Source organism: Cydia splendana, chromosome 18 (genome assembly GCF_910591565.1).
Source record: "Cydia splendana chromosome 18, ilCydSple1.2, whole genome shotgun sequence".
Taxonomy (NCBI): Eukaryota; Metazoa; Arthropoda; class Insecta; order Lepidoptera; family Tortricidae; genus Cydia; species Cydia splendana.
In genome coordinates, this window is record NC_085977.1 from 1,339,862 (window position 1) to 1,353,550 (window position 13,689).

Consider the following 13,689-nt stretch of genomic DNA (forward strand, 5'->3'; position numbering starts at 1 on the left):
ATAATTTACATAAAATTTCCTACAAAAAAGGTTATTCAAACTTTTTCGCTAGGATCAATATAAAAAGGGGACCTTAGAATTTATTTTCTCTCTTTGATATCATTTTTAATATTGATCCTAGCGAAAAAAAGTAGCACTTATATTGTAAGAAATCTAAAACAGATTATTTACGTAAAAGTAATTTTTTTGCTGTGGGCTACCGTTTACGAGTTATTTACGAAAAACTAAAAAAATAAACGATTGTAGAACAAATTATATGTAACCTTCTCACCTTCATATGAGATCACTCTGACCCACGCTTAATAATTATTATTTTTTATCTCCCATTTATCAACAGATTTGTATAATAAACCATATATTTCTTTAAACGTAATAAATGTAGCTTTACGACTATATTTTTTGTTTTCAGATTCCTGCAACACTTTAAAAAAAAAACGGTAATTACAAAAAAATCAAAAATAAGTTTTTTAGTCTTTTCTACTTTATGCTTTTTTTTTGTTAGAAAGTGCATTGTGTTTGTTCTAAAAATACATTTCTCATCCTTAATTTATCCGAAAATGATATATCACATGCCCTAACAGGTATAGTTTTAGGGAAATGTTGCTCCAAGTGAAGCGCGGCGGCGTCGAACTTACCCTCCTCCCCCCCGCTAAATGAGAGGTGGCTCTCGATGTCTCCCGGTCTGTATCTGCTCATGACCAGCTAAGAACCAACTGTGCCAAGTTTCAGCGCGTAGTCTCAAAGTGCAAGGTTCCCATACAACAGTGTGCACTAACAAACCAGTTAGAGTAAAACATCGGACCAACATTTTAACATTAATGAGACTAATTTCTTATAAGTATTAGTAAGTATACCTGTGGGTACCGCCGCCGCCGCCGCCGTGACGTAGTCGTCCCGGTAGCGCCGGCCGGGGCCCCACGCCAGGTGGTCGGCCTGCTTGTCGTACCCGCGCACCATGATCGTGCCGCGCCACGCTTCGCGGTCCTGCATAACACGAATAAGATTACGTTAAACTTAAAGGATTTCAGACTTAATTAAGCAAGTTATGCGAAACCGATGGTCCCGGGTTCGAATTCCGGTAAGCGGATGAGCACAGATATTTGTTCCTGAGTCATGGATGTTTTCTATGTGTTTAAGTATTTCTATATTATATGTATCGTTGTCTGAGTACCCACAACACACGCCTTCTTGAGCTTACCGTGGGACTTAGTCAATTTGTGTAAGAATGTCCCTATAATATTTATTTATTTATTATTTATGAAGGCCGAAATGGATAAACATTCTTAATAATCAGCTTTAGCATCATTGTGAACCACATCCGCTACAACAAACAGATGGCTGAAACATCTTATCTAACCGCAAAATGAAGATAACTCAACAGACTGAGAATATGCTGTCTACTGGGATTTTAACGAACATCCAACACTTATTTCTTGACTAGAAGCAAAACTTTCCTACCAACTCCAAGATGTCTTAAAAGATTCTAAAAACTAGCCGCATATTGGGATGTTTATTATTATTATTATTTTTTATTATTAGAGCTTTCAATTATTCCACAGAGAATTGTATTAAGTTGTTTATAATTCTTATTTGATATATAAGTTTTTATTTTTCTACTGTAGACCCCTTCTGGGTAAAAGCCTCCTCCACCTGTTTCCATTTGGATTTATCTAGCGCTACACTATGCCATTCTTTGCCTGCAGTGGCAACAATCTCGTCCTGCCACCTGGCTAGTGGATGTCCTCTCTTTCTTGAGCCATAGGGCCCCTTCCATTTGGTCACCTTTCCTGTCCACCTCCCGTCGTTGAACCTTGCCACATGACCGGCCCATCTCCATTTCATGCTCTGAGCAAAGTGCAAGGCATCAGTTACTTGTGTCCTTTTTCTAACGTCGGAGCATCTTATTCTATCTTTTAACTTTATGCCTAGACAGCTTCTCTCCATTGCTCTTTGGGTGGTCTGTATTTTGTTTTTTGTTGACTGATTAAAGGTCCAGGTTTGGCAGCCATATGTGAGGCAATTGGGATGTTAACCCTTTCTAATATTTAATAATATTTCCCACATACGGCACATCAAACATGTGTTTTATTTACGATCAGTAAGACTGACACTCGATTGTCATTTTTGAACTGTCAGCCTACTAAAGGGTTAACCTTTTGAACGCCACGCCTATTGTGTGTGTGACGTCATCGTGAACCATGTCCGAATGCACGAAGGTTGATATTGGGCTGCAGCCAGCCGCATCTGCTGACGTCTTTGGTGGTGGTGGATGTCGGCACCTGCATTTGTATAGAACAAGCCACCTTACCTTAACTTTGAGCACTCCTAGACAGCCGTGGAAGATCTTCTCCTCCAACTCCAATATATGGTCTCTGAGAGACAGTTCCAGTGCCTCAGAGAGCGTGCAGTCGTCTGGGACATTGAGTGAGGGCTGGAATTTGTGCATTCGCGTCGACGGGACTGGCGGTGGCTGCAATAGGAAAACAAGTTTTCGGTTTCATATTTATTTGGATTGTAGGTGATGGACTGGGTGATGCAAAGAAAGCAGGTAATGATAAGATGACGACCGATAGAAAGGTATGGAGGAAAAAGTGATGGAAAAAAAGCAAGCGAAAGATGATTTGTTTGGATTGACATCTTTGAACTTTACTGTCCCTTCAAGATGATCGGATCAAATCAAACTCAATGGCATTGTGTTGGTTTATTACCGTCTCTCTGGTCATCAAAGGTCACTCATATGTAAGAGTACAAAATTTTAGTTCAAGTACAAACTGGAAAATGAACCCATAACGTGCAAGATTTGATAAGAAACTGAAAACTGACAATTTCTGCGAAAATTTCGCGATAAAACCGAGTTATTTGCGGGATATACAGCAATAGCTCAATGGAAAGAAAAAGTTCAGGCAGAATTTAAAGATATATGAATATATTAAGGTTCTTTGACAAATTCTTTGATAAATAAAATAGTAGCTCACCACTTTAGCTGCCGGATTCAATAAATGCAGCGGACACTTCTGTATGTACTCCAGTATGTTGTCCTTGTCCAACTCGAGGTTGTGCCGTAAGTCGTTCTCTCTCAAACCTCGCTTGTTGAGCGATTGGATCAGGCCCTCGATTTGTTCTTGAGTGTGGTAAACCCACCAGAACGGCCGATATTCGTCCTGAAAAAAAAAGAAATCAATTACAGTATGCTGGCAGACTACAAATTTGGTATATAAATTATAATCAACGTTTTCGTATTTTGTTCCCAAAAAAGTTTGACTTGAATGCAATTACCAATAGGTTTTTAGTTTACTATGAAAATTATATAAGCAGTTTTATTTATTTTTTGAAAACGCGACAAAACGCGCGTTTATTTTTTTTGTTTACTTGTCTGTGTCTTTTTACTTGTCTTGTGTATTTGTAAAATATTAACTTGTATGTTTGTCAATTGACATGTTTTTTCCATGTTCTGGCGTTTGGTTTCCGCTGTGAGCCGGACATGTGATTGAAAATAAATAGATAATAATAATAAAAAGGAGAAACAAGTCCCTTATTTTTTATTTATTGTGAATACGAGGATGGAAGTGGCATGTGGCATCCTCCAACTAAAAATCTAATCAGAAAGATGGCAGATCACTACGGTGGTTAGGTAGAGCACAGTTTTAAGGCCAGCGCAAACCAGCGGAGCGCAGCGCAGATCACCGAGGAGGATATACGCCGCGCAGCGCACACCGGCGAGGTAAAATCCCCCGCGATACTGCGAGTGCCCGCCAGCTCGAGCGCTGGCGGCCGGCGCACCAGGGAGCACTTCGGCGCAAACCGGGGGATGCGGCGGCATGCCGCCGCGTGTACGCTATCACAAGGGATTAGTGACTAGTGTGCACGAGTTCTCCCCCGTCGTCCCGGCGCTACTCCGGCGCACTCGGGATACTGCCGGGGGATGCCGCGGCATGCCGCCGCCTACCGCCGCGGTATCCTCTAGCGTGCTCCTCGATGCCGCGGAGTAACAATCCTCCGTGATGCTCCGAGGTCGGTCTCAGAGCATTTAAATTTATACCTGAAGGTAATTGAAATAGGGAAGAAAATACATTGATAATTTTAAAGTGATCTGCGCTGCGCTCCGCCGGTTTGCGCAGGCCTTAACTCGTTGCACGTCCGTAGCTCCGTGAAGAAAGTACCTACTTGCAGCAGTACCGAAATGGGTACTCACTAAAACAAGCTCACAATATGTTAATGCCCCAGTTTTAATCGTATTTGGAAGCCAGATGTTTACCTTTCCATGTACGTTACAGGTAGGCGGGTCTCCAGTGCACAGCATGAGTTCTTGCGCCTGCGCTAGACCGGCCTCCAGTCCGTTGAGCTTGTTGGCGAGCCCGTTGATGTTGGTGAGGGGTTTCTTTGGGGACCCGCCGCGGGAGTTCGCTGCTGATTCGTTCTCTTTGTCGCTACCGGCTAAATAAAACAATAGTAAAATAATGTCACTCTATGGAACTTGCTAACTATGTAAACAAAAGTCACTAGTAAATTCATAATTCTTTGACAATTTCAATATGGCGGTTTGTTTACATAGTTAGCAAGTTCCATAGAATGACACTTTAAGGCAATACATACAATAACAATACTATAGGTACCAATACTATAGGTAAAGGCTTTTCATAGTTGTTAAGGTATTTAATTTAGCTTAAATATTGTGCATTTAAATAACATAGCTGCTAGAGTTAAAACAAGAGAAGTTTGCAATGATTTTGATAGGACACGCAATGCAAGTGTTATTTCAAACGTCAAACTTCTATGACATTATGACGTATAAATAAAACTTGCACTGCGTGTGCTATCCAAATCGTAATTAAAGTGGAAACATCCTTATTGCACTTGAAGCATAAGCAAGCACCCTTCTGTGATGGAAAGCCACAATTATACTAATTGTAATCTGCTATAAGGACTATAAATAAATGAATAATCTTTTCTCAAAAATGGATGGCAAAGTCGACTTTGCCGTTTAAAAAATAGGTCGCGAAGTGCGGAGTTTATGGTCTGACAAAAATTAAAAAGTTAAAAACATTGCAGTCTCGATTTTGGGACTGCAATGTTGCATACAAATTCCATTATTTGTCGAGTTCCAAACTTTTTAAAAGTTTAAATGGCCATATCAAATGAAGGCACAGGCCCATTAAACAGCCAAACAGATGATTAGTACTTATTATTATAATGTTGGCATCGCGACTATTTAGGTGTCTCAAATAGGTTGGCGTGTTTTCGGCAGAAAAATACACTTCTATTTTAAAATTTAAAAAATAAAAAGGCGGCAAAGTAAACTTTTTCAATTGTTTCTACTTTTTTCTGTGAAAATATATACGAAAGGACGTTGCTTTTGTAAAATATTTCTATAATATTTATATTTCTTGCACCATTTTTGAGAAAAGCACTATATATGACTCGGCTGGAAGGCTACTTGCTGGCTTCGGATTCAATTAAACGGACTCCCAAGGTCGTCCGTTTAAAATAGAGATGGGCGAAATGTGTCAGTAGAGGGAAAAGATTGATATATATCTTTTTACCACTGGGATATGTATCACTCTTTTATATCTTTATATCCGTGTGTATCAGTTGTCCCGCTCGTAACTGTATCGACACTTACTGACTTTGCGTCAGCTTATGAATGAGAGAGAGACAGAATTGTTATTATAACGTGGCGACATTTTCATTTTCATTTTGTATCATGATGGATATAGATTGGTACATTCACAAGGAAGCTTGATTTGGTTCGTATTGTCATGCGCAAGAATATATTTGCCTAATAAAATACCTTATTGCTTTTTGTTTACATTTTATTAAATGCAATGCAATTTAACTCATCAACCGAATTATAACTCATCATTGCAATTTGCATTGCATCCTGCGCGAGCGAGAAATACTATACTATCTACTTCTCGTTCCCGCGGAATAGCGAATGACGCGTCCGAATCCGCCTGAACGACCGCTGTCGCTCGTTCGTGTTACTTCCGTCGACGCGCGACCGAGTCATCGCTTTCGCTTTAGTAAATCGTTGCCGAGGGAGTGAGCGGTACGGATATACTGATACATTAGGATTCGTAAAGACAAGAAGAGTGATTCATGAAACGAGAAAGATATATATCTTTTTTATCTATCACTCCTGAGTTACCCATCTCTAGTTTAAAACGAATCCTCAGCCTGCAAGTAGCTACTTCCGAGCCTCGACAATAATGTACTATACCTCGCTCGCGGTGCAAGTCGGCCATTTTGTCTCGACACGGGCCGCGGCTCTCGGCGCCGTTCTCCACAAACAACCCAGCAACATGCTGATTTAGCCAGTAGCGGCGAAACGCGCGGTCCGAACCTGTAAGACGAAAATAACTCGTAAGGCCTTATAAATAAAGCTCATTTCTTAATTGTGGTAGTGAACATGTGTTCTTTTTCCAACAAGGAGACAACTTTACTGTCAGTTCATTTTAAATTGAACCCTACACTCACCGATATAAGACGTATAATCAAACTGCTGCACCTTCACTCTCCTTGTTAACTTTCTTTACAGCTTTCAGTTAGTAGCGAGTTTTCTATCAAGTCATTCGAAATTGAACCCTACACTCACCGACATAAGACGTATAATGAAACAGCTGCACTTTCACTCTCCTTGTTAACTTGCTTTAAAGCCTTCAATTAGTAGCGAGTTTTCTATCGTCATTCGAAATTGAACCCTACACTCACCGACATAAGACGTGTAATCGAACAGCTGCACCTTCAGCTCCTTAACTTTCTTCTCATACTCCACCTTCAACCCTTCGCTCTCCTTATTCATCTTCTCCAAGGCCGTCTTGAGGGCTTCATCGTGAGCTTTGGCCGCTTCCCCGGTGAGTTTCTGTTCTGCTTTCTTGGCTGCATACTCTTTTTTTAGTTCTTGCCGTGATGCTAAGAGCTGGGCTTCGCGACGACGCTCGTTTATCTGTGAAATATGAAGACAGATGACGTTATTCAATCTGCGAACGGCGTTGAAATATATGTCACTACACAATTTTATGATTTCTGACGACACTGTGTGTGAAAAGGATCACTCACTTGTTGACATTTTACACCAGATTTTCAGTTGCAAACGAAAGTACAAGTGGCTAGAAGATTGATTCGGTCAAATTGTGTTTTTTGAAAAACGAATTATTGCCAGCCTTTTATGAATGTAGTATGATCCCTTAGGGTATGGTGCTTTACGCACACTAGCGTCCCTTCCCCTCCCCCTGACGCAACCCCCCCTTTTTGCATGAAATATGTCCCGTTTCACAGTTTTCTTAATTTTTTTGAGGAAAGTATACATTTTAGGAAAAAAGTGTCAGTGAAAGAAATAATCCTTAATAAATTCTTAATAAAAAAGGTCATATTCATTTTTTTCATATGATGCACCATATTCATGTATTAGCTTGTTCAAATTCGAAATAACATAGTTTTTACTCAGGGTTCGAAACTCATTTAGAACACAATTTAACCGAATCAGATAAGAAGTCATATTTATTGCCCAGTATCTTTTGTCTGAAAAATGTAAAACAAAAACAACGGGTTGCACTCCGGGAGTGCCGGCAGAAGTGAAAACTCAACGGCATTGTAACTCAAAATATTAATAACAGCGCCATATAGTGTAAAATGTCTGCAGCACTATGTATAATTGAGGTTAACGCCATCTAGCGTTATATCGTCGCATTACTTGAAACCCCTAAGCACATCACTGTGAGTACTACAGTTATATTAATACCAGTTTGAGGGAAACTCATTAGATGGCATTTAAATCAAAAACAATGACATTGTCCGCCACACATGACGTCACGCAAGCGCCCTGCGCCGCCTAAACGAAACAGCAGGCAAAGGCAGGCGCTCAAAATGTGCACAGCGCCGCTAAAGAAGTTTTCACTTCAAAAAACAACAACAGCATACATACATGCAACGACCTAAGAGCCTGCTTGGTGTTGCGCATCTCATCAAGTTTTTCCTCGATGATGTCCCGCACCGTCGCGTAGCTGATTATCTGGTTCATGAGACACTGCAGGATCAGGAACTTATCGCCTGTGCAACAAATAGGTACACATTCTAATTAGAAAACAATAAGAATTATTAAGAACAGGACTTTGCGAACTCTTCTTCCTTGCGTTATCCCGGCATATTGCCACGGCTCATGGGAGCCTGGGGTCCGCTTGACAACTAATCCTATGATTCGACGTAGGCACTAGTTTTTGCGAAAGCGACTGCCATCTGACCTTCCAATCCAGAAGGGAAACTAGGCCTTATTGGGATTAGTCCGGTTTCCTCACGATGTTTTCCTTTACCGAAAAGCGACTGGCAAGTTTCAAATGATATTTCGTACATAAGTTCCGAAAAACTCATTGGTCCAAATTAGGGCTTCCAATACCGGGATTCCGTCTGATTTAACGCATTTTTCAATACCGGTATTTTTTAATGCAATACCGGGATCCCGGTATTTTCAAAACAAGGAAAATGTGCCGATTATAACGGTTAAAATCCATTAAAATGATTAAATTCGGCTGTATCAAGAAGATTACTAGCCCATTTAATTAAAGAAGATCATTTAATTGAAACAAGATCAGTGCATATGCGTTAGATAAATATTTGGTGATGAATTCTGATGTTCAGGATATGATATTAATATAATAACTCTTAAAATTATACTAATAAGTAAATACCGTATCGTTAATTATGGGGACAACTTTACTTAGCTGTTTTTTTTTATTAATTTTTATTTCAAAATTACACATGTGTTTAATTAGTGCTTTCTTCTAGCTGTCTTCGTCATTTCGCTTGCATCAGAAATTGAAGGGATTCCAAAACGTGGGGTGAAAAATCGTTTTTATGTATAAATGAAAATTCACCACATTTATTCCGCAGCTGCTCAATTGAGCAATCATGAAGAGGACACTTAGATAACATGTTTTGGCAGCTTATTATCCTTTTGTTACTTTAAATCGTACCAAAAAGTCGGTGAAATAGTCTCAAATTCAGCTCGATAGGCTTGTCCGGACTATATTTGCTATACAGTATTAAAAGCATCATAAAGTCCTTAAAATAAAATAAAAAATGTCAAACCTTCTTAAATCAGATATAGCTTAAAAATACCCTCAGATCATACTCTAAGAACATAGTAATACAAAATAATACACATACCAACAGTTAGACCAGGTTTTATCTGTCACTATAATTAACGATACGGTCTTTAGAAAGAAATAAGCAAGGAATTGTAGTATGGCAAACGAATTTTTGGTGGCAAATTTGAATATAGTTGGCTGGTTTATTAGGTTGAACTAAAAATGTTACTGGTGAAGTCAACAAGGCGGATAAATTGATTAGCAACCTGGAGGGTGAAATGATAATTATTGCAGTCGGCGATTATTGTTTAATATCCTAAGCTAAGGACATACATATCCGGTGTTACAGTGAGCCTTTTTTTAATAAAACTCAAAAATTTTAAGCAATTCATAGTCAATACCGGGATCCCGGTATTGATGAAGACAGTTTCGGTATTAATACCGGTATTGCAAGAGGTCCGGTATTTGGAAGCCCTAGTCCAAATTGAGATTAAAACTCGCGACCGCCTAATAATTAGCGTGCGACTTTCAATTATTGAAAGTCGCACACTCTTACCGCTAGACCACTAGGACTTTGCAAACTACGGGCGAATTGAGGCAGTGGGCTTGGCAGATTGCTCGCAAAACCGATGGCCGTTGGGGCAAAAGTTCTTGTTAACTAGTAGTTAGTTTTATATAGTAGTTATATACATTATATTTTCAAACGGGAGAACCGCAATGTGCGGCGCACTTGACCATTGGCGTTGACGTTTAAAAATGGTATGTAACTACTGTATATAAGGTGCCCCCCACCCCTGACCTTGACTTTACAGTCAGGTATTCCCCTTCTAACTATAAAGCTGGATTCGCCCTTGCAGTTCGCGCGGCATATTCCTCGCGATTCAATTCATTCTGTGTGGCCCCGTACTTTAATGTGTAGATGTAGTGTAGGGACGCCCGGCCGGAAGCAGGCGGGCTGTCGATCGCTTGTCGCGTTCATTCAGCCCGAAATTGTACTTTAATGTGGTTCTATTACTAACCTAGCGACATATCAGCGACATGTTTGGTGAGCATGGTGCGGAGTATGTCGGGGTGCTGCAGACGGAGGCGCAGGCCGGCGTCGTCGTGCGAGCTGTAGCCGCCGCGCTGGTGGTAGCGCCACGTGGCGCAGCGCGAGCCCGGCGCGGCGCCCGACGACAGCAGGTGCAGCCTGGGACGAAATTACACGAGTAAGATTGATGGGCAGGGGGAAAGTGTCTAGCGATTGACTTTTCTTACCAAAACGGTCCGACTGTACGTTTGTAACCCGTGTAAATAAGAGATTTGTATTAATCCCTTATCGCTGAACGTCCAAAATACCAGCTACAACATTTTCTAAAAGAAAACATTCCTACGCATATTAAAGAGACATTTGTTACTATTCGCCGCCATATTCGATGTGTACGTGATGAAGTGCATAATTTTTTGAGCCGGGAATCAACGCGACTATAGCATCTACAATTTTGGATTATGCAGCCCCTATACCTAATAAATGACTACCTGGAATTTTAGCACTGAAACGGATAGAGTATAGACTTGCTATGAACGACAACGTGTGTCCGCTCCGTGGCCTCAAAACTCGCAAAAAAAGACACAACTCACCTGAGTACTTCGCTGACTGTGGTAGGGTCGAGTGGTAGCTTGCTAAGCGGGGTACCGAGGTATGTTTGAGACCATTTGCTAGCCTTTGTGGCCAGTTCCACTGCTTTGTCCATGCCTGCGGTCATAGGCTCGTAATCTGAAAACAAGAATATATAATTAATCCCTCGCTACCCACTGATATCAAAACAGTAAACAAATCAAAATACATTACAAGTTACAATTTTACAGGTGTAAAGTAAACTAGCAATATTGATGTGATTAACATTACCTTAATCATTAAATTTTGCTTAATATTAAGATTCTTTAGTAATTTTTCACCACACCAGCTCGGAAAGGCTTACTTTGCACTTCAAAAACTCATATTCAGGCCGTTGGTCGAGGCCGTTGTGGAGGGTGTCTTTGACCTTAGAGCTCGCGGTTGGTTCCCCTCTTACCAGTGGACTCCTGTATGCCGCCGCTCTCGTTGTAGTCCTCGGCCTCGTCCTGCTGCAGCTGGAAGATGGTGGTGAGAAACATCTGCACCAGGTCGCTGACACGCCCGCGTGCTGCTTCAGGGTCAGAGCTTTGCGGAATGTTTCCACGTCGAGGCCGTTGTGGAGGGTGTCTTTGACCTTTGGACTCGCGGTTGGTTTCCCTCTTACCAGTGGACTCCTGTATGCCGCCGCTCTCGTTGTAGTCATCGGCCTCGTCCTGCTGCAGCTGGAAGATGGTGGTGAGAAACATCTGCACCAGGTCGCTGACACGCCCGCGTGCTGCTTCAGGGTCAGAGCTTTGCGGAATGTTTCCACGTTGAGGCCGTTGTGGAGGGTGTCTTTGACCTTTGGACTCGCGGTTGGTTTCCCTCTTACCAGTGGACTCCTGTATGCCACCGCTCTCGTTGTAGTCATCGGCCTCGTCCTGCTGCAGCTGGAAGATGGTGGTGAGAAACATCTGCACCAGGTCGCTGACACGCCCGCGTGCTGCTTCAGGGTCAGAGCTTTGCGGAATGTTTCCACGTCGAGGCCGTTGTGGAGGGTGTCTTTGACCTTTGGTCTCGCGGTTGGTTCCCCTCTTACCAGTGGACTCCTGTATGCCGCCGCTCTCGTTGTAGTCCTCGGCCTCGTCCTCCTGCAGCTGGAAGATTGTGGTGAGGAACATCTGCACCAGGTCGCTGAACACGCCCGCGTGCTGCTTCAAGGTCAGAGCTTTGCGGAACGTTTCAATGTCGAGGCCGTTGTGGAGGGTGTCTTTCACCTTTGGAATTGGAATTTAGACATTAGTTACACGCGCAAGGAAAGAAAATACCTCTTCCTCCTCCTACCTCCATAGTAAATGGCCACTCTTAACAAATCGGAAAGAAACAAGGCAATAGAAGTCTTATTGTTATAGTTACCAATAACTATAACAATCACTCTACCATACAATAAATATTAAAAAAAAAACTAAAAATATCCTCTCATATCTATATCAAGATATAGATAAATATAGTTAATTTTTCAAATAGGCATATTTCAATGCGCTTTATATGAACGTTAAAAAAGCTCAGAACATGTCTGCAATTGGTAGGGTAAATTAGAATTCAATACACCCTCCAGTATTGGATATGCCGGATATGCGCCATTATATACCTTGAGGGTCTCGCCGTGAATATGCACGAACTCGAGCACGGATAAGAAGTCCCCGAAATGCTCGTGCGGTATGCCTTCCATGTCTATGGGGGTGCCTTTGGGGATTATCTGTAGAGATAAGAAGGGTGTTAGGAATTAGAATAATCAATTTGCAAACACAAATCTATACCTAAACATATGGAGCAAGAGATTCCTGTCCAAGCTGTGATGTAATTTTTCATCTCAGTCTTTCTGATAATTTTGATGCTTATGTTAATTTATAAGGCATTGGTGCTGACCGGTTTCGGTAGCTTGTGGACTCTTACAACTCCAAGGGTGTCCCATACGCGTTTCCAACTCCATAAAACCTGTTCTTATTTGAAGAACCTTACATCTCTTGAGAAAAAAATCGGTAAAGATCTACATTCCATAACCGGAGTGTTCGCGAAAGGTATTTCCTCTGAAATCGCTTACTGAACGTGACCATTTAAGGTCCTGGGTGTGAGAATGACTGCTCTTCCGACTTTCAATGGTGAGTAGTGCAGAGGCAAAAAACAGTGAGATTCGAGATCAATTCAGTTGTGTAAACCTCTTTACGAGACAAGAGAATACAAAATAATAATCTCACCTTATGGTCCTCCAGTTCCTGGTCTTCTTTAACCTTCTGCCACTCCTTCAGGTATGCTTTCTTCTTGGCCTTTTCTTCTTCTTTCCGCTGTCGCATCTCCTCTTCAGCGCGACGCATCTTCGCCGCCAGTTCCTGGGCGCTCTTCTTGGCGTTAGGGTCTGATGGTGTCTTTGGTTTGGGTGCTGGTGAACCACAAATGTTAGAGCTTGAATAGGGTTATTTCCTATTAATAAGTTTCACATTGTATGTACATAAATTCAATGGGGTTGGCAACTGTCAAAGGTTTACATAGATGGCGCCATCATAGCTTGCCCCTTTTTCTATGAGCAGGGGCGTATTTACCCTGGGGCCAAGGGCGGCGTATGCCGCCCCTGGCGGATTCCATTTTGTTTTTCGTCCTTGACTTTTGGGGCGTCGAAACTTATTGGCCCGGGGCGCCAAATTTCAAAATACGCCCCAGTCTATGAGATTTGGCTTAAAGGGCTGGCATCCAGGGCATAAAATACCATTAAAAAACCAAAAAATTAACACAATTCTAGGGATTGACAGGGAAAGCAAGTTGAATTTACCATACATAAGTGCTTGTTGCTAGGCTGCTAGGCTAATAAAGTATATTTGACTTTGAAGCTATGATGGCGCCATCTGCTAAATACTTCGACCGGCCAATCCCATTACGACATTCACTGCCAGGAACCAGCTAGGCTGGTTCTTTGTTCGCTACATACGGTTTACTAACACATTTTTACATTTAGTTTACGGGTACTAACCTACTAAC

At 41.6% G+C, this 13,689-nt stretch overlaps 1 protein-coding gene across 1 annotated transcript in view; it reads right to left on the reverse strand.

The window, feature by feature from the left end:
• LOC134799362 (bromodomain adjacent to zinc finger domain protein 1A-like) overlaps nucleotides 1–13,689 on the reverse strand; it is a 30,342-nt gene that overhangs the window by 13,151 nt on the left and 3,502 nt on the right. Inside the window, exons 5-16 of the mRNA XM_063771772.1 lie at nucleotides 12,915–13,096; nucleotides 12,308–12,415; nucleotides 11,756–11,933; nucleotides 10,701–10,836; nucleotides 10,100–10,269; nucleotides 7,922–8,046; nucleotides 6,709–6,943; nucleotides 6,218–6,340; nucleotides 4,256–4,434; nucleotides 2,976–3,161; nucleotides 2,309–2,470; nucleotides 855–984 (exon numbers count right to left, since the gene is read on the reverse strand). Of these exons, the coding sequence (XP_063627842.1) occupies nucleotides 855–984; nucleotides 2,309–2,470; nucleotides 2,976–3,161; nucleotides 4,256–4,434; nucleotides 6,218–6,340; nucleotides 6,709–6,943; nucleotides 7,922–8,046; nucleotides 10,100–10,269; nucleotides 10,701–10,836; nucleotides 11,756–11,933; nucleotides 12,308–12,415; nucleotides 12,915–13,096 (1,914 nt within the window). The remainder of the gene's footprint in view (nucleotides 1–854; nucleotides 985–2,308; nucleotides 2,471–2,975; nucleotides 3,162–4,255; nucleotides 4,435–6,217; nucleotides 6,341–6,708; nucleotides 6,944–7,921; nucleotides 8,047–10,099; nucleotides 10,270–10,700; nucleotides 10,837–11,755; nucleotides 11,934–12,307; nucleotides 12,416–12,914; nucleotides 13,097–13,689) is intronic.